General features: G+C 39.1%; 1 protein-coding gene across 13 annotated transcripts in view; it reads right to left on the bottom strand.

The window, feature by feature from the left end:
• The window catches only part of WDR20 (WD repeat domain 20), a 52851-nt gene extending 32224 nt beyond the window's left edge, over positions 1–20627 (bottom strand). For 8 of the 13 annotated variants that reach the window (XR_015702334.1, XR_015702336.1, XR_015702341.1 and 5 more), the window contains exon 1: positions 20268–20624. Coding sequence is in view for 5 of the 13 variants with exons in the window: in XM_087747736.1 (XP_087603862.1) it covers positions 20268–20531 (264 nt within the window). In the remaining 8 variants the exon portion in view is untranslated. Of the gene's footprint in view, positions 1–20267 lie in introns of all 13 variants that reach the window. The other 5 variants (XR_015702335.1, XM_087747733.1, XM_087747734.1 and 2 more) reach the window with 2 other exon arrangements.
• Between the last annotated feature and the right edge of the window lie 905 nt (positions 20628–21532).

The raw sequence follows: 21532 nt of genomic DNA, 5'->3' as shown, positions 1-21532 counted from the left end.
AGCAGTGCTTAGCATCTCCGAAAGAAACCAAACAGCCTGCTCCCTCCAGGAAGTAGCCTGGAAGCACTCCAAGGAACTCCAGCAACCTTCAGCTCCACTACAATCAAATCCCTAAAACTTCAGGGAAATGACATGACATTGTAACTTACCATTTCAAAAGTGTTTGTTTCTACATATTTAACAACATCAATTTTTATTATACCTGCAGAAGAAAACCTGCCCCTTTCCTCCCTAGAAGCGCTCCAATCCTTTTCATCACCCTTTGCACAATACTGCTTTACCATGATACAGCAAGAGCCCAAGAGCTTTAACTTGTTCTTGAGCATCTTGAGCATTCTGAGCGATTACTCAGAAACCCACACTGAAGAACAGCTAACAAAAGCAGTATTTCACAGTTCCTTTTGCAAAGTTCACCTTATTGTGGGTGTCGGTTAATGACAATCAATTCAGATAAAAATTGAGACTTTGACTTCAGTGTTATGCGCTTGGCCACACTATATCTGTAAACAGGCTCGTTAAACTCAAACAACTCTGAATATAGTCACTGTATCACACACTCCCAACAGACATGAACTGAATTAGATATTCTATTTTGGTTTAAGCAATTAGTTGCCCTTTTTTTTTTTTTTAATAGAAAGAAGGGAAAAGAAGGCGTGATATCAGTATTATTGTCTCTTCCCAGTGGCTGGTCTACAGAATTTTGGCTCAACTGTAGCTCAGCCTGCTGGATAAAAACCTCTCCAACAGAAACCTAATTCAGAATCACGTATGTTCTGCATGCGATGCAGACACCTTCCTCCTCTTCTCCCCCTACTCAGCTCTTTTTAAGGAGATATGTAAGAAAGAGATCTCACTGTGCAGTTTTAAGTTCAAAACAATGATCTCTCAGGGCTATTAATAAACCATGGGTGACAGGTCACATTTTCATACTGGTCTCTCCCTCACTGGCTTAAAAATTAAGACACAGATTTAACAAGTCATGACACATACATACTGGCACATACAGAACTGGACCACCATCCAAGACTTTTTACTCCAACACCATTTCTTCAATAGCGGGCAGATACATGTTCCAGAAGTAAGTTCAAGAAGCTAGCTGCATTAATGGATTATTCTCCATCCTAGATTTCTTTCAGGAATCCATTTAAATTGCAAATATGGAAGTTTAATAACCCTTTACAGGATTTTTGGGGGATTAACTACTGCATACAATTGCGAATATTGCCAGATTTTAACACCCATTTTCTGTTCATTGTTGACTTAAATGACTGAAGCAAGATCCTGATGAAGTTAAATATGTGGAAAAAAGTACCAGTTCTGAATTTTGTTCCCCTCTGATTTTACTGAATACCTTCTTGTTCCCAGGAAGAGACAATGATGCCTAACATTCCTTATATACACAGCACTTATATTGCTTACTAGAATAAGCGCTCCCATCCTTTTCAGTATTTCCATGGAAGTTTTCAGCTATCACAATTTTCAACATTTCTCTTTTCTCTTTGTAATAATCTTTTTTAAGACCTGTATGAACACTTACAGATGGATCTACTGATTTATACAACGCAGTATGATTTACTCCATTCTTGTTTCTAATATTCTTCCCCATTCCATTTTTTACAATGAAGAAAAATTAGGACTCAAGTATTGATCAATTAAGGCAGTCATCGATGGCAATCCCTTCTTTGTATGTAGTGGTTCCAAACCGACTCAAGTTTTTTTCCTCCAGTGTGCGCCACCAAAAGATTAGTGGGAACACACACTCCTGCTCATTCACCTAGCATAACCACATCTCCCAAGTTTGTTACAATTGCCTCTTGCCCTGACAGTTAGTCAAATTAGTCCACCTTCAATTTCTGCTGCTTTTCTCCTTTATTTTTTTTCCTGAAGTTACGGATCTACCACAGAACTATAAATTACCATATGTTAAACTTAGTGGGATGAAAGTTATTTAAAGTTTTATTCACTGTGGCTAATCAATAGCACAGTTCATCACTTCCTGTGGCCTCTTAAGTTCTTACTTTCCTTTGAGTTGAAACCTAGTATAATCTTCCAGATGTTTTCACATTCTACTTTTCATTATGAAGCGATCAGTAAGTCCTTTTTAGAGACATCAGCAAAAAACACAGACTAACCTGGAATTCAATATAACAGTTACTATTTGTAACAAGTCTGCAGCTCAGCCTCTTTACACTTAAAACTCATGAGAACTCCTGCGCACCGTTTCAGCCTAATACTAAACTGCCACCACCTCCAACCCTTCATGTTCCAGTAACACCACTTCCTAGTTATCACGACATCAAGCCTTCCTTCCCAAGACACCATGTACTATAAAGGCTGAGGCAAATTAATCATAGTTTCTCAAGAATAACCTAAACTGCTTCCCCTCAGCCTCCAACTATATAACATAATTTCCAATCCAGATTACGCAATGCATGAAGTGATGAGGTTGAGTCACGTGTCAGGGTAGGTGCACACAACCTCAAATGTCCAACGACAACTCGAGCCTTGATCTTCAGGAAGCTTTTAGAAGTAGTGCCCCTCTCAAGCCACAGATTGACCTTTCTATATAATAGCTTCCCCTTTGGGGGATGAGATTTTGGAAAAGATGGATGTAAATACACATACTAATTTACATTCAGAAAGAGAATAACAACTGCATGATTTGCATATGACCACACCTATGGAAAACTGTACAGCAAGTCACATGCAATAATATCGCATTTTGCCACAACATACTGACAGGATTACAATATGAAATACTGTGTTCGCAGACAGTTCAAAGGCAGATGAATAAAGAGGGAAACCATCAAACTGAGAATCACCCCGTTAAAACACCAGCATACACATCTTTGTTACAGTTCACGAGCCTTAAGATAAATAACTGTGGGAAAGTGAATTAAATATTTCGAGATCTTTAACATACACAAATCATTAAAAATATATAGAGATCATATATATATATGTATGATCTAACATACATATAATTATTAACATAGACAAATCATTGTATATACACACACATACACACACTATACTGGTCACATCTGTTAAACAAGACATAGGATGTTGAAAAATATGTCAACCTTGATTACAGTACTTAAATAATTTATCTGTCTCCACAAGGCTATTCTATTCACTCAATGCCCTTACAGTTAGAGGGCAAGCGAACAAAGAACGTCACTCTTCCCTGCTTGTGAATATTGCCTGCTTTGTGCAAAACTCTGAACTGGCAGTTAAGATTTGCTTGATAAAATAGGATTTTAAAACAGTATTCTTTGGAAAACAGACTAATAAATTATAAACGACTACATTTGTTCTCCAAAGGGATTATTTCAGTTTACAAGTTTTCTTTTGTGTATCTTAGTTTCCAAACTTTGGCATGAATTTCCTACTGTGTTTGCCATGGTAACCAAGCAGCCTGAGCCTCTACTTGAAATTCTGTTTAACTGTTTAGTGCTGCATATTGATCAAGATACATTAACATCCTAATGTATTCCAAAGAGTGAACTAATTCTCATACTGAAGGAATCACCTTATTAACTATTACAAAACTCAAAGGATTTCTGTTGTTGGTTAAGATGGCAGGGTAATGGGGAAACTTCATTGCCAAAGATGTCCATAAATAGCTACCAAATAAAGAGAATGCACTCAGATGTGAGGAATAAGGTGTGCTCACTACAGAAGGAGCTACACTAGAACAGCAGACTCTATTTCACACTGTCTTCTCTCCCGTGAATCAAGACTCTGCATTCATGGCAGAAAAAAACATTTGTTCCAAGAGTGGATTTAAATGAGAAAGACAGTATCCATACATTAAAGCTTGTATCCTGGTGGAAAACCATTCTGTTTTGGTGCAAGAGGGGCCAGGTAACTGGCCAACTTACTTAAAGTTCTAGCATTAACATCAGCAGGACAAAGCCAAGCCATAGTTGCTAGCTCTTCTTAATTTCCATTTTGAAGAAAGATTTTTCTTCAAAGATTCAGCTCAAATACAGGATCATGAATAAGAAAACATCTGCTTTAAGCACATGGAATCTTTCCTAATTCCCAGAAAACATACCAAATACCTCAGCATACTAAAATTTATAAAAAAGTAAATAAAGAACAGATTAGGAAAGCTTGAAACAAAAAATGGTTTATGGCTTAGTTTTTTTCAGTCTCACTACCCCACGTGATAAAAAAAAAACGTAGTAAAGGTTGGCTGGTCACCTCTTTTTATAACAAATTAACACACCCACTATTACCTGATGTTATTATTCAAGAAAATCTCATCCTTTACTCTGCTCACGGTTAAAGACAGGATGAAATAGTTCTGACCTTCAATGCCTGCTGTACAAATGCAGACTTACAATACAGAGAACCACCTCCAAGAAAATCTAAAAACCAAAACCCCCTGAAGCTTCCTTACAAAACTACTGAGATACCATTACCATAAAACATTGCAGGTATCATGGAAAGAGCATGCTAAGTCAGCTGTACTTCCATTTTTTCATTGGACTTTAGTGTCTCCAGCTCCTCAGTATCTTGCACTTCATTTCCTCTTCTGGATCTAAAAGCCACCAAGGTGGCCTCACTGGGTACCACACAGGTAGTTGGATTTGTATCACTATAAACACATTTTCTTCATTCCATTCATCTGGCTCAGCAAAAAAGTTTCTGGACGAAATGCTCTGCCACTTCTTAAAATCTGTTCTGAACTTCCCATAGAGTCTGTAGCCTATGGCACCACAGTATTTTCATTATGCAGTTCAACTATTAGCAATAGCTTACAGCAGTGCTCATCAAAGAGCACGATCCTCCTGAACTGATCATGAATTTTGCATGATTGGGATTTGTGGGAGATCTGGCAATGTCTCTCATACATCTAGGGAAGGTTAAGTTTATTTATTCTCTCCTTTCTTCTCTTCCTTTTAGAGCTTTAAGAAATAGTGATTGCTTTGCTCAGCTAATTAAAATCACACTCTTTCTTTCTCCAGTTTTACATTAGACACCATCTTCTCCTAGTAGCAGGAGTTGAAAATCACCTTCATCAACACAAGCAACTAGAATTTCAGACAGTATTAAAGCCATCTTTTCAATGCCTTGTACAATGGCACTAAAGACACTTCCTCATTTCTACTGGCAAACCTCATTTGATACATCTTTGAATTGCATTTATCTCCTCCTGCCTTCAACAGCTGTATCACAAGCTGGCTCAGCTTGTAATCAACATTACACCCTGGTTATCATCTTTTCAAAGTTTTATGGCTGAAGCAAAAATTCCCTAACTATGTACTTTTTCAATGAAGTGTCACTTCAGTTACGGTTCTAATATCAGCTTGTTTCTCATTATAAAATACTCTGATTATGAACAGTGATGCCTCCCAACTGTCTTATGAGAATTTTGCCATCATGTACATACTCTTACTTCTTTGTCTCAACATTACCAATGAAAATATTAACTGTTTCCAAAACCACTCCTAGAAAAACTCAAACTTGACCTCAACTTGAAGCCCTCTTCTTGACAGTTGTCACAGTCCCTGTAATCAGTAAAATATGTAAAAAGATATCAGGAACTAAGCATTTTAATTCTCCCCATTACTAGTATTACACAAGAAAGGCTGAGCAACTGAACTTCAAATAAAGCTGTTTATATAATACATGTTGTACATTAACGTTTTCCTTCAGCCTACACCACAGGGAGACAATGTTTTACTTTAAGCAAAACAAACTAACACAGAAGTCTACTACCTCAGAATTTCAAAAGCTAAAACTGAAAGTAACTTGAAGCAGTTGAGAATTCTTCACAGTTTTTCGGGGGTTCTTCTGTTGTTGTGATGGGGTGTTTTGTTGTTTTGGGGTTTTTTGGGGGGGTTGGGGGCAAGTAGTGCTCTTGAATGTTTTTATCTACATAAATACAATCAAAAATAAGCCTTAAGAAAATGCCTGCTTATCACTGGAGTCACAGGCTCCAGGGTTTTTCGCAGAAGTTTTCACTGTTAGGAATATGGTGAATTAAAAAGCAACTGATTTCAGAATAGTAGAGAGCATACCAAATATTCGCAGGCATTGAATAAAGTTCATGCTGCAATACTCCTTGCAGACTGTCACACATTGCCTAAAGAACATATCACCTTCTGTAAAGCTTGGAATACACTGAAGCACATGTTTTAGTCTCTTAATTTTCTCAGTTCCTCAAAAAGTGAAGTGTACTATAACAATTATCTCCTTCCTTAACTACACTTCATAATTAAGTTCTACAAGGTTCACTTACGATTTATGCTTAGTTAAGTGTAACTCCTTTCTCAATAGTTACACTCTAAGTTATAACAGATTCATAGCTCTAAAGTAAAAAAGTAATAGTTATTTTTCTGATCTCCTTGTTCCTTATCCTCCAGTGGATCCTTTCATTTCCTCCTACTCCTACAGTCTAGTCACACTGTTGCCTACACTTATAATCAGTCCTTTCTCACCTGTTTTTAATGCTGAATGAGGCACGATTCAGATGAGCTGAACAAAGATAAGATACATATACTAGATGTAAGAAACAAATTAAAATAAGAAAAATGGGTATGTAAATATCAAACGGATTCCAAGTAAAACCACACATTCTGGCACAATTCAGGAACTGTTCTCATTCAGTTCACGGGCTCAGTTGGGATACTTATTAAACTCTTAGTAAGTTACTTTCACTGGGAAATGGTTTAAACTGGCTCATCTCTAAGTAAAACCTGTTAGAAAATTATACCTGTTAAAGTTGACATTCATTTAAATTAGAGCTGGCAGGCTGCTTTTAGATGGCCCCCAAAACATGGAACACACTGGAAACATTGCATGACTTAATCATAGCATCATCTCCAAGTTGTTCATCTCCTCCCCATGCACACATGCAAAGTTACCTGACCTGTTGGACTGGTGTTCTAGTCAGTCACACCTTCAACGCAATTACTTTCACTTTAGCTTTGAACCTTATTTTTTTCTTCTCTAAAACATTGGTATGGTTTTGTTTTGATATCAGAAAAATGCACTTAACAATACATGCACACCTATCAATAGCATCCTTTGAGGCTGACTGTATATACAGCTTGCCAGAGACAGAACTGCTGCTTTTGTTTTTATCTTTCAAGTGATCAGACATCCAAAGTATCCTTAAAATACATCACAGAAAATTAAGTTATCTGTTGAAAGGCTAAGGCTGCTGTAGCTTCATCACTGAATTTGTTCAATTTTCATTTCTTCTAACTTTAAAAAGATCAAAATACAGTAACACTCAATAGTTGGCTTTACAAGTGTGTTTTATGGCAAAAAACCTCAACACCTGCAGTCCCTTGACAACACCCTAATCTTTTCCAATTTTAACAGTGAAGCTTAAAGTAGAACATTCCTCTCTTTAAGAGTATTCAGAAGTATTGAAACAAAATAAACAGAGACTTTAAACATACAAAGAACAAATAACCAAAAGCCTGACTGATCCAGGGAATCAGCATTAGGACTAAACTTCATTGATTTACTTGAAATTTGCAAGCTGCTATATGATCATTATTATTAAATTAGAGCAAGTTCACTTTCATGTAGACTTGTCAACAGGTGAAGTATAAATTCATGCTGCATAATAACATACCCAGTATAGCTCCATTATACTAATTAACATACAGGCAAGTAGTAGTAGGTTGAGTTTCCACCAGTCTACCACCCTGTTATTTATCTTTGAAAGTTTCCCCCATCCCCTTTTCAACGTATAACAGGAAAAGTTATTTCTTTAGGAGGAAAAAAGAAAAAGAAAAAAGAAACAAAGCAGCAGCAAAAGAGCTCAGGATTATGTTTTAGTCTAACAGTGTAAATTCACTCCTTGTAAGAAAAAATTATCTGTTACAGAAAAGCAGCCTGAATAATTGTACCCTATGTTGCCCTGTTGCTATAGAAACTTATTTCACTGTAGCAGTTAATTGTTAATCAATTTATACTTTTTTCATTACGAAGCTCAATAAGAGTCGAATACAATAATGTCTGTCCAGCAAGTCAGAATTACGTCTTTTCTGGCTACTGTTGGATTTTGCAAGCCCTACAGGAATGTCGGACATTTTTGATACAGTATTTTTATTACGCCCATAACTCCATCATGTTGCAGCATGTTAACAAAATATTACTAGAACAAAGCCCTAATTACTTTTGTACTAAAAATAAGATATAACTGGCTGTTATTCCAAGAGCCCCAGAACAGTCCTACAGAAGTTATGTGAATAAATTATCGACCAAATGTATAACCTGCGCTCCAAAACCAGTATGAGGCCCATTGGTTTATGCTTTTTGTGGTCATATTTAGTAACAGACAGATTAAATAACGTATTTGCCTTAACTCTTGTCCTGAAGTTGTTAATTTGCAATGCATCTTCCTTCTGGGGCTGAAGACATTTCATAATAACCCAACCCACCCAGGCAAAAAGTGTTACAGAACAAGAATAGGAGCACAGGCTACTAGAAAACAAATATCAAGGACCAAATCCCAAACACAGATACACTGCAGTGAACTTAGATTTCCCACAGTCCCATACGTACAAGGTCTAGGATATCACCTGGTCTGCAAACCAGAATCCTGCTTCAGAAGTTTTAGAGCAAAAGGCAGCACGTTCCCAATTTCAGCACTAGCTTTCCCAATAGCCTTATTTTAAAAGTAAGCAAAGTATTAAGATACGTTAAGTAATAGTAAGCGCTGACAGTTTCACTGGTATTATGTGGAAAAAAAATCCTATTGCCTATTAATCACTTTCTTTAAAAATTACCATTAAAAGGCTAAAAGGATTTAATGTACCAAATGGTCACATAACATTGTCTCTTTCCGCAGGCTTTCCTCAAGAGCAGGAGGGAGTGATCAGACTATCTATTGTCACCTACTGATCTTCCTGCAGACAGTAGTGCTGGCTACTGAGGAACTGCCCACATCTCAAGTGTTTTGCTAAAGGTCCTAACAGAAGCCTATATGAGGGCACAGAACTGAACACAGGCTACTGACAGAACACAGCCCAGCTATTAAGTCATCCCTCCCATTGATATGGGCATACTAATACTATGGATGCTAGGGATTTCTGCTGCCAAAAATAATCATACCTTTAACCAGCACTGATATCAGCACTGTCCAAATCTAAAGTCTCCTTTGTATCAGCCTGCATTGGAAGTACCACAGCTGCAAGATACCTACTACTCAGAGGTGATACAAATAAAGAAAGGGTTCCCAAATGACTGAAGAGAAAACATGGCAAAAGCATTTTCTAGCATCATGAGACGGGACTTCTCTGACCACTGATCTTACTGGCATTCCTTTTTGTCTGGCGCTCTCGGATGTACAAGCAAAGCCTCTATCAGTTTAGGACTAACAAAAAACAACACACAGATCACCCAGATCAATGCCAGCCTAACAGTTTTTTTGCAAAAGGGGTTACCTATTGCTCAGAGGGAACAGACATGCATGCTGCTACAGTGCAACACAGAGTCAGAACAGCTAAGCAAGCTGCCTCTAGACTGCTGCAGTAACTTAATCAACAACGAGCACTTCCTTACTCTAACAGCGAGGAAAACTACGAATCATCTTGAGCATCACTAAGGGCAGCTTCACCTGGGCATCTGAGTTGTTCAGAACAGTTGTTTGTCCCATCTCTCCAATTCAAAAGTGCTAACGTGTGCTCATGCTTGACCATCCCAGTTCAGTCTAGTGAGTTTATACAGACATAGAGGCTGCATTTTGGCTACAACACAGAACTACACTTGAAGAGTCACTTCACTGGCACAGTTTATTCTGCCAACAGTGTTAGAAGGTTGGAAACTTCATCTAGAACACCATCTTAAAACTTTGCAGGTGTTTGCTAGCCGTACATGACAGAGAAGTTATTCTGTACAAGGCACCCCAGTCTCACTGTTGGAAGGCGAGGAAGGCAGGCCATCCCCATGTGTTCAACTGATGGGAACACAACCGGACAGTTTCCTTTCGAAGGGACAGAGCATAAGATCACATTCTGAAGTAACAGCAAGGTTTTGCTAGAAGTCACTTGTTGAGATATATAGCTAATGCTATTAAACAGCAATAATTCCCTAGTCCACCCAAGCATCTTTCTTTTACAGCTCCACCCTGTATTTCTGAAAGTCGTCTTTGAGGAAAAAAACACCCTCCTCCTGGATCAATATACCACACTGAACAGGCACATTTAAAAAAAAAAAACAAACAACAAAAAACAAGCAAACAAACAAAAAAACCCAAAAAACCAACACACACCCCAAACAACTTTGATTATCTATAAGCAAGAGTAGTAATTTGAACTGACACATACTGACACATGCAAGATGGGCTATACCTATAATACAGATAGGAAATACTGCATTCTGCAGAATACATAGTACCAAACTTCAAAAGTGGTATTGCCTAACCATGCAACTATTCCTGTCCTCATACATTATTTTTTAAAGATAGACCCTCCTGACACCCAAAGTGCAAACAGGTAGCTATTGAAGGTCTCTGGCCCATGAAAAAGGCTCAAAAAAACCCAAACACCACCACCACAAACAATCAAAAACACCAATGTCCAAAAATAATTTAAAAAGAAAGTCTGAAAAATAAATCCAACTGTTTGCTATATAGAACCTAGCAGGAAAGAAAGGTAGAAATTTGAAAGAAAATGCAGATTAAGCCTCTATCTATGGCTTCACAATACAGTATTAAAATTGTGTTTTAGAGCTAGTATTTGCCATTCAGACCACTAGATTATGCAAACCCAAACATCCAAACTGTAATTTAAATCTTATGAATATTATTTTTAAAAAATCACTGCATAACTATTTTTCTATAATACTGAGGACAGTAACTAATAGAAAACCAGAAAAATCAAAACAACAACAACAACAACAAAAATACTTCACAACAACTTCTGCCAAAATTTCATTTCAATGATAGCTTCAAACTTCTATCAGGGTCACGGTCCAATATCCACCTCAAATCTAAAGCAAACTTGCACAACTTTTATTGTAGTCTTACTTACAAGAACTGTGACCATAAAAAAATCTTTAGAAATAAATTGTCACAGTTAAAATATGATGAGACTATGACTCGTAGGATTACATATTTGTTATGGTTACATTTGTAAGTCAGGAAGAGATGACTTTATTTACGTTACTCAGATTTACTGAGTTATTCTTGTGACTGCAGGCTAAAGTGTCCTTAAGGCATCATTCCAACAGTTTATTTCACCGGATTCATGGATTTCTAACAGATAGTTTCAATATATATAGGCATCCATTCAGTCCCCTGTTGTCACTGCTCTCTCTTCCTTTAGTTGCCAGAGAGCATTAAAGCCATAAACCCGAGTCCTCTCAAAGTTTTATGTGGTATCACTTTCCTGACAAAATGTATGTAAACTTCCTGTAAGATAAGAATTACTTTTTTTTATTCCTAGGAGACTGGGGATAATGAAAGTTTGTTCACAATATCCAATGTTTTCTCTCTACTCCAGGGCATTTTTAAGTTAAAGTTCTTGCTTAAACTGGCATTTAGTCTAACATAGCACTTCACATTCTCTAGGTTTACAAAAATTAGGCGTTATTAAACCAAGAACTGCTTAGTACAGCCACCTCCCAATCCACACAGAATTAAAAATGGAAAAAAAAGTATTATTTTTTTGACCATTACAGCCACATGAGAACCTTATGATTAATCCATGAAATTGAAGACTGATTATAGTTGGTAAACCAAAACTGAAATCAATCTGCAGAAAATATCTATTAGAGATCTATCATTCCATTATGAACAGCTTTACTGAGTAACGCAAGGGAAAAATCCCAGCGGAAGTTATGACACTGCCGCTGGAAAGATTTCAATTCCAGCGGCTGGTGGTCCTGCCCACAGAGTACAGGCCTACATCTAGTCTACCAACAGTCTGCTACACAGAAGCTGGAACAAGCAAAAGCAGCTGCTTTATTTACAGTTGCAGGGGACAAGAGATGGGAGGTATGTCAATGCTAGAAGATATACATTTGGACTTACAAGTGGGGTGAGGTAAGAAAGGAGAAATACTCAATTTCTGAGAAGGACACAATAGAATTAGTATTCTATTAGTATTCTAGGGACTATATTTACTTTAACTTACAGTATAGCACATTTGATGTTACTGTTTAGTTTCCTTAAGCTAAGGGGACAATGGTATTATTAGGCACTATCGGCACTAAATGGTACCATTTTCAAATAGTAATTTGTCCAAGTGTGTCAACTCAAAGTCATGACAACTGGACAGCAAGTGGCCTTTGGATACATGTCCTTCAAAAGAAAGTTCCTTTTAGCCAGAGAACTACAATAATACTTCAAACTAGGGCATTAAATTTGATTCTAGAATGTCAAACAAGACAATTATGGCTTGCAATCCTCTCAGAGATGGGTCTAGGCAACATTTTCATAGTTTGAAGCAGTTTCAATGTACATTTTAACTATTAACAGTTAACTAGTTAACTGTTTTGCAGACTGTCATATGTCAAAGCATAATGCACACTCCTTGTAATTTAAGCACATAGCATAACCCTTTTGTAAATATTCTGACAAAGCTGGCCCACGAAACTCACTACAGACACAGAAGTGTTTGTTACAAATGACCATTATTTGCATCTGTGAGGCATTATGACTAAAATTTTGTCAGTCTGCAAAGAGTAAGTGCCACAATTAATGGTTTTACACTAATTTAAATTACCCCAACTGAGTTCATGTAAGTGCAATATTACTACAAATACATTTCAATACAAAACAAAAACCAAATTATACTTGCAGTGGCAAAAAAAGCCCCAACCAACCAATCACACACACAAAAAAATTCACTGCCCATAAAATAGTACATACCAATTTGGGGGTTTGGCCAGCATAGCCTAGTATTCACTATCAAACACACTAGACAAACAGGCAGCCATAGATAAATGAATATTACCTCAGAGACCAATCCTTCAGAGGATATACTGCAATAGCTTACTGAAGTTAAACAGCTGTGATATAGGCTTGAAGCACAGACTAGGAGAGGTAAAAAGCACTACAGACTAATGCCACTATCTACAACTCAGAAGTAGCCCCCAGATAATGATCAGCTTGCAAGCTCCATCAAGTGCAGATATTTCATTCTCTTCCACAGCAAGAAACATTTAACACTGCAACAGTGTAATTTTAAAACAGCCTTTTAGTCTTTAGATTTCCTCTTACTTAGGCCCGTCCTAGTTGTTCTATATAAGCCTCACAACAGAGTTAAACACTTAAATCTACCTATACTCCTGTAATCTACATTAGCTCTTCGCTATTTCCTTCAGAAGTGTCCTTGAAAGAAAGGGGTTACCAAAAAAACCCACCTTTCAGAAAACTCTACAGGAACATTTTGTAACACGTCTTGGCAGTCCTTTGTATAGCCTATCTAGAATTAAGAAAGAAAACATCTATCTACATCATAAAACTTGAGCTGCTAAATATATCCATCCATTAAACACTTGAAACAAATTTCCAAGAGACTTTCAAATATCTTCACAAGCACAGATCAACAGGTAAAGTACTACTGATCTAGGCACAATACCTCCAACAGGACTGGCGAATCCAGTCCCAACATAACAACAGCTCTCTACAAGATAGACAAGAAAAAACTCAGCAAGAAATTAAGGGATTTCTTGGAAGGCGGGGGAAAAAAAAAAAAAAAAAAAAAAACCAAACAAAATCTACAACACCCTTTTGAAGAGGGACACCACACCTGAAAAATGTGAACTACACAAATTGCTCCAGCACAGAAAAAGAATGTCATCCCAGGTGCAGGATGGCACCAGATACCTTTGAGAAAAGTTCTGCTGTCTTTACTGCGGTACTTCCATTAGCCACCTTTGCCTGTCATCTTTTTGACAATAAGAGTGATGTTTGATTCTGGTATACATAGATATTTAAATGCAGAACACTTTGTAGTATAATTCAACAGTCATAGTAGTAAACCTTTCTTTGGTACCAAAACCACTGAAACAAAACGCACTGTAAGCATCTAAACAAAGGGGAAGAAAGCACACAAGGTAAACTTGCCAAAAGCAAGCACCAAACTAATCTAATTGTCTTCTGAAAAAATAATTGGACTAGAGAAAAAGGTCAGCAGCAAATGCAATGTGTGATTTTTAAGTTCTATGAGATACTCTTGTTAATGGAGAGTACATGTCAAATTTGTGAATGACATCAAGATTGGAAGGATTTATTGCTGTATTCAGCATAGAATTGGAAATAAAAACACCTTTATAATAAACTAAAAAAAATAAAATTCAATGAAAATGCTACATAGCATTTATAAACAACAACAACAAAAAATCAGAGCATGGATAAAAATGGAGAGAAAGCAGCAATATGGTAAGAAACAATCCAAGTGGGTCAACACTATGAGCAGGATTCAGAAATGTCAACATTATTCAATATGTTAACGAGAATATTAGAATACAGACACAGCAGGCAGTAATTCTCCCTTATTCTGCACTGACGTCACGGTGGAAGTCCTGTATCTAGTTTAGGTAGAAGCCAATATAGAGGAGAGCAATCAAACATCTGAGAAGAAAGGTTAAAAGAACTAGATTTATTTACCTTAGGAAAATTGAGTGGACAAACTAACAAGTTGTCAAATATGTAGAAGCCAAAGGCAATAGTCAACTGTTCTCTATGTCCACAGTAAATAACAGCATTCAGCGTGTTTTGGTTTTTTTTTTTTTTTCCTTGACCAAGAAGTTCAGTTAGATATTGGGGGAGGGAGAAGGGATGGGAGAAAACTAAGCACCAAAATAAGTTATTTGGGGGGGGTGGGGTGGGGTGGGGGGTGTCTGTGGAAAACCTGTTACTGCAAGTTTAAGAACTGGTCACAAAGATGTAGGTATACTTCACATTGCTTCAGAGCAAGTGTATCTTTGAAGATCTTTACAAATCTCAGCATTTTTATAGCTCATATATGCTATTAAAACATAAATCTTTTTTGGAGGCCTGACACAGCTTAGTGATCTCTAAACATACAGTAATATAAACTCACCTTCCCACCACATCTTGAGAAAATTTGCTGGTTTTCTCCACAGATCCCAGCTTCCAATCCAGAATTGTCTCACGCTACTCTTCCCAGAGCAATATATTAAGCACAGTGACAAATGCCACCCATTATCATTCTGTTGTTGAGACAAAATCCTAGATGAACAATCTATAGAATGAAAGTCACCACACCAAGGATAACACTTCTCAACTGGACAACAAAGACTCTAGTATCAAGCCAGACATAAAAAAGGTGATTTAGAGAACTGCAGAGGAAAGAATCCTACATGTCATCAATATTTTTACTGATAACCAGGAACTGCCAGTATCCTAACTCTTAATAGAAGAAGTTGTGATATGAGATTACTTTCATCTTAGTACAAATAATTATTTCTAAGCCACTTGCTCCCCGTAAGGTTTAAAAGATAGTCAACAGATTCTGCCCTCCATGCCTCTGCCAACCTGAGCTTACCACCTACATATGTTTCTACTCCAATACCATTACAACAAACTATAATATTCTATAGTTATTGACAGACTGCTGCTTTAGGTAGCTGCAGAAAAAAGTAGAACTGAAGACAAAGCCCCTTGTTGTGAGAAAGAGGTTCCATAAAAATGAAACAACCAAGGTTAGGAAAGTCTGCCACACATTAACAAAGAGAGTAGGTAGTCAGAATTTAAATACAATGCAAAAAGCTTAACATAATGTAATAAGCTAAACTATACATTCAAATTTCACAACTTCCCAATATGTTACGTAAAAACTAAGACTGCGTACCTTGTGACACTATTACTAATATGCACCTGTATATGGCTGTATTGCAGTGACAGTTGCAGACTAACTTGCCCAGAAACCTTTACAAAATACATTGAATAATACATTAATTATCTTACACACAACTTTTAAAGGAAAATGCACTAGCTTCCTAGTAGAAAGGGAAACAAATTTGATAGTTAATGTCAGCAACAATCTAGAAAGCTTTGTTTTGTCAGTCATTCCTAAGGCAAGGAAGATGAGATAGTGCTCTCCTTTTCAAGACTAATAAATCAACTAATAAATCATTTTTGCAAAGCTAGCCCCAAACCATATTAAAGTACCCCAAGACTGTCTCATAAGCAAGAATCAAGTAACAGTCCTCACTCCTGATTCGGGGCTGCAGGAAAAGGCAACCCATCCAAAGCATCAATACATCATAGTTTGAGCAATAACTTTTGAATTATTACCTTATAACCCTACTCCATGAAGAAGTAAACCTCCAAAATAATAGAAAAGGCTTCCTGTAACATCTATACCTCGCTTAATCAAAATTAAGTCAACAATTCCCCAAGAACAGATCATTTCGAATCTGACTTAAGGCTGAAGCTTTGTGAGACCTCATAAGGCAGCAAATCTGATCTGACAGCCCAGGCCACTGAAGGGGGTAGCTCTGTTCCTTTCCCGCCCCCAAACCTTTCTTTGCTCTCACTGTGCCTGCTGATATCTGACCCCAAGACGAGACAGTTCAACTCACCAAATCAAGAGAAAATCTGCCCAGAAAAACAGCAAGTATTTTGCTGCTGGTTTAGCAAGCTGAACTAGCTCAACCAGAGGTTGAGCACTGCCAAAGACAGCAAGGAGATAGGAGCGCACTGCCAAGAGGATACTATACTGCTAGACCATCTTTTTCAGCCATCGCTAGATCAGTTGAGTTAATGAAAATTTGCCCGTTCTGTTTAACAAGAGATCACTGTACACATCTAACCTTAAAGCCAAAGTTAAGGAGGACTGAAAGGGAAAGCCCACTGACACTCCGTACAGTTGAGAATAATTATATACTTATGTAAGTCAAGCAACCACATCTCATTCCATCACAGTTTAATTTCTCCTTACTAAACTATAGATTCATATCTTTTTTCAGTGGATCCAAATTAGAAAGCAGCAGTTTTCTGTAAGCCTGCATTGCCTTATTAACACAAAGAGAGCTGCATAAGTTTCATTATAAAAACAACAATGCACCAGCTCATAACTGATGTGCTTTCTATGACATGGAAAACATGGTAACATGTTTCATGGTAATGGAAAACTTTAGTGGTAACATGGAAACATGAAACAGTAAAAACTCAGCTTCCTTTTTAAAGAGGCAAAGATGGAAGAAAATAACTTTTTGCTTCCAAAAGTCTCTGAAGACAGCCTGAAATGCTGTCCAAAACTCTCTCTTGTCTCTCTACCAAACTCTTATCATTCTCTATTAGTACTCCAATCTCCACACCACTGTCCTGGACACTAGATGTAACTTTTCAACGAAGCTCCTTGGAAGAAGGATCAAGGTTAAAGGAACATCCCTGGAAATGTTTTCTCTTTACATAGGTTAAATAGCCTAAACAGAACACATACATTAGCAGTCTACTTAAAAAGACGACTTACAAACTAGATGTAGCAGATGAAATGTACTTAGGATTTAAGGGAAACTAAAAGAAGAAAGCTTACCATCATTGATTTCAAGAAATATCCTTTCAAGTGCTATCTTTGACTCAATGTTACATTATTTATTCCTAAGGGTCATTCATGGCTTAAGCGTGACTCTTATTTGATGTGTACTGATCTGCAGTGGATTACCGACGCAAGAATTATCTCAGTATCTAACAGACGCGGTTACTTAAAATAAAGTCCTGGTGGTTCTTTCACTCATTTTAGTAAAAATATAGCATTTTCTTAGCAAGAAAAGAAGCAGACCTTAAAAAAAAGATTAAAAAAAAGACAAAATCATAGCTACCTGATATATACACACAGCACAGCTTCACTAAATGTAACTCATGCTCTAATAATCTAATACAACTTAGCCAGAATGAAAATTATCCTCTTAAAGTAGTTAGGGAAACTTTTTAGAGGGATACTTAGATAATTATGACCTAACAGTTAAAACTGAAGTTATTAGCATCTATATTATGCAGAAGATCACAAATAGGTTGGTCTTCAACAAATAAAGTCCCTCTCCCCCTCCTGCCCCCCAGGACAGGAAGGCACGCAGAGTGTGATACTTTGTCCAGTTTAAGGCAGAATTATATACTGTCAATTTAGGTAACAATAGCTCTCTCCCTTTCATAATAGCCACAAGATATAACTTTTGATGCTGAAAAGCTCAAACAATCAGTTGAAAGACAGCCTTATGTCAACTTTGTACATAGACAAAACACTGACTTCCAACTGAATAGTTTCAAAATAAATTCCAAAGAAGCAAGTATTACAAGTTTAAGACAGACCATCTTCCCCATTCTCATTTAAAGCATTTTCCTTAAGTGTGTTTCAACCTATTTCAGCTCTTTCTCTAGGTTCACTTTACTTAACATATAGAATATACAGTGTATTTTAAATTGTTAACACTGTAAAAGGTCATTGAAATTAATTCTGTTCTTGCAATGCGTATGTTTTACTCTACTCAGAGAAAAAAAGTATTTAACACCATAACAGGTACGCCTCAAAGCTCACAAGTTAACAGTCTGACAAACTAGAATTTTCTTAGTTACTGTGTATCACACCAGCAGCTTTTAGCATCTAAAAAAAACTAAAATAACTTAGCTGAAAGTGATTTTTATAATTTCAAAAACTTATTCAGTTTACTATTTTCAATGAAGTTGCAGGCTTTCGATTTTTATTTTTCAGAAGTGTGGCAAGAGATGACTAAGACAACTTGCAAGAATCACATGTACCATTACTAAACTACATAAAGGCCTGCTCTGTAATCTGAGAGAACTCTGCAGTTACTTCGTATGGAAAAAACGAACATAAGATATCAGAATTCAAACATGGTAATAATTTAGGATACAGATTTTCAGAGATATTGCCACCCACAATACCTTGTAAATAGTAAAGATAGCAACTGCTTATAAATAGCAAATACTCTTTGATACAAAAGACACATCGCATGCTTAAAGAAACTATTGTCCAAGTATTATTTAAAACATAGATTATTACAATTCATTAAAGGGTGAAATGAAAATCCACACGCACACCGTTCCATATAATTATACAAGACATATCAGATCTGTTAAGTCACAGTCGACAGATAACCATGTAGGCTTTATTCTCCAGTTGGTGCTTACATTTTACACAGAGGAAGAATGATATGGGTACTAGCTTAGGACACAGCAGATTCAGGTATAGCTCATCTACAAGCTTCCTGCTCAGCCTTGCACACTAGTTCTCTGTGCCTTCATCCCATGTTGAATGGTGGGCTAAGAGCAGGAAGATTTCAAGGTACTCACATTATAGCAGCTGAGTCCCAAGTATGTAAGATAACGAACACCCACTTTTTGAAACATAGAATAGAAGGCTGACAATCATTATATCTGTGTTTACATATGTTAGGAGTGACGCATGTTCACTCGGCATGACAAATTCTGAATCCTTCTCCAAATCCCATAAAATCAAGGACCTTAAGAAACAAGTAGAAAAAGTTTGTTCATAAATACGGTGACCCGAGAGATCAAATGCATGCACCGTTAGTCCTACATCGAATAACGTCAGGTAAGAAGTTTTTCTCAAGTGCATCAATGGCTCTTTTCTGTAAAAGCAACTTTCTCTGTGTTAATTATCTGACATTTAAAACTCAGCTCGTTACATTGCTCCCATTTAGAAACAATCCTAAAATCAGTCCACGCTTCAAAGTCATGATAAAGGCCTAAAATTACAGTGAAGACTGTAGCCATTCAAAGCTAGAAAGATCCTGGAAGGAGGGATTTGACAACACCATAATCACGCCAGGCATTAGTCTCCAGCAAACTCAGACCTGAAGTAGCAGGTGAAGGAGGCCCAGGGTTGCCTTGCCAATGGAGAGCCAACCCTCATTCCTGCACGCCAAGGAGGGCCCAAGCAATCGCATCGCTCCAAAGGGCCCACACACACACACCCACCGTTGGTGACACCGTATTTGACGTAGCCCTCTAGTACTGAGCCAGCGCCGGTCCCCTCACACAGCCCTCCAGCCCAGGCCTACGCTCCCCCTCCCCTAACGGCTACCCCACAGGCCAGTTAATCGAGAGAGCGACCGAAGTCCCAGCCACAAGCGGGCCCCAACCGAGAAGCTGCCAACCCCAAGGCCGACTCGGGGGCGGCCGAAGGAGAGGCGGCCCGGCGGGGCGGCCTCTGCCCCCCGCCCACGGCGCAGCCCCCCGCGGCGGGGCTCCCACACCCCACTGGCAGCCGGCGGACGTGCGGCGGGCGCGGAGCCCCCGCCAGTTCCCCCCCCGCAGCCCAGCGGCCGAGCCCCGGTACCTTGCGGACCCCCTTGTAGATGTAGAAGTAGAGCTCCCGGCCCACATTGAAGCAGAGCCGGTCCCCGTTGCCACTCTGGTCGTTGACGTTGACGAAGGAAACGCGGACGGGGTTGGAGCCCTGCGAGTTGAAGGGCACCCGGTTAGGCCGGCTGTACTCCGAGTGGCTCAGCAGCTTGTACACCCCCTCCCGGGTGGTGAACTGGGTCTTAATCTCGTTCATCTCCTTCCCTCCTCCCTCCGCCGCCATCTTGGAAAGGAGCATTCATCCTGCCCCAGTGCCCGGATGTAGCGCCACTGCGCAGCCGCCGCCGCCGCCGGCGCTCGCGCAGCCCTGCGCGGAGGCGGCCACGCAAACGGCGTAAGGGGGAGGAGCGGCGGCGGCTGTTTACTGCGCGTCTGCGCATGCGCCGGGCTGCCTGCCCTTGGGCCGGCCCTGGCGGGGCGGGGCCTGCGGGGAGGGGCGGGGCCTGAGGGGTGGGTGCCGCCCGCCGTAGGGGGGCCGCTCAAGATGGCGGCGAAGCGCGGGGCAGCCGCCGCCTGAGGTGCCGAGGGGAGCGGTGCCAGGGTGCGCTGGGGCAGCGCCGCTGGTAGGGGTGATGGCTCCCGGGTGAGAGCCTCCACCACGGGGCAGCCAAAATGGGGTGCCACCACCCTGGCTACCTGCATAGGCTCGTTTGGCTTGGCCCTGGCCAGCTCCCGAAAGCCTGCTCAGGTGGGGTTGCTGAACCCTGCTGGGAGAGTCCCATGGGTGAGTGGGTTAAGAGACAGCAGATACAAGTGTGCAGCTTACTTCGACGCTTCATGTCAAGGCCGCGCTGCCCCTGAAGGAAACAGTGCCACCAGCCTCTGAACGCAGAGCCAGGCTGGCGAGTCGACCTGAAACGTTAACCTGAAAAACTGGTTGTCAGAGAACTCACTTCATTGTTCTGATCATCATGCACCTATACAACGAGCTGTGTTGCATGGTGAACCAGATCAATGCCAGAAGGAAGTGGCATAGGGTTGGAAAGGATTGTTTTCACTGGGCAGGGAGGCAGGACTGTTTCTTTTGGCAGCAGTTTCAGCTTAAAGAGTTTGTCTAACTATGGCCTCATGATTGACTCAAGCTAATCTATGACTGATCTCCAACTGTAAGAAAGGGCTTTGACCTCTCCTCTATCTTCAGGTATATATTTCCATTACCTCCCTTGCAGCAGTTCTAGTAATAATGCAACCAAAAGGTGAGTCAGATCCACTTGAAAACTAAAACACACAAAGAAATGA

Source organism: Nipponia nippon, unplaced genomic scaffold, assembly GCF_047370975.1.
Source record: "Nipponia nippon isolate SJK-2023a ecotype South Korea unplaced genomic scaffold, ASM4737097v1 scaffold_11, whole genome shotgun sequence".
Classification (NCBI taxonomy): Eukaryota; Metazoa; Chordata; class Aves; order Pelecaniformes; family Threskiornithidae; genus Nipponia; species Nipponia nippon.
This window is presented reverse-complemented; position numbering and strand designations above follow the sequence as displayed.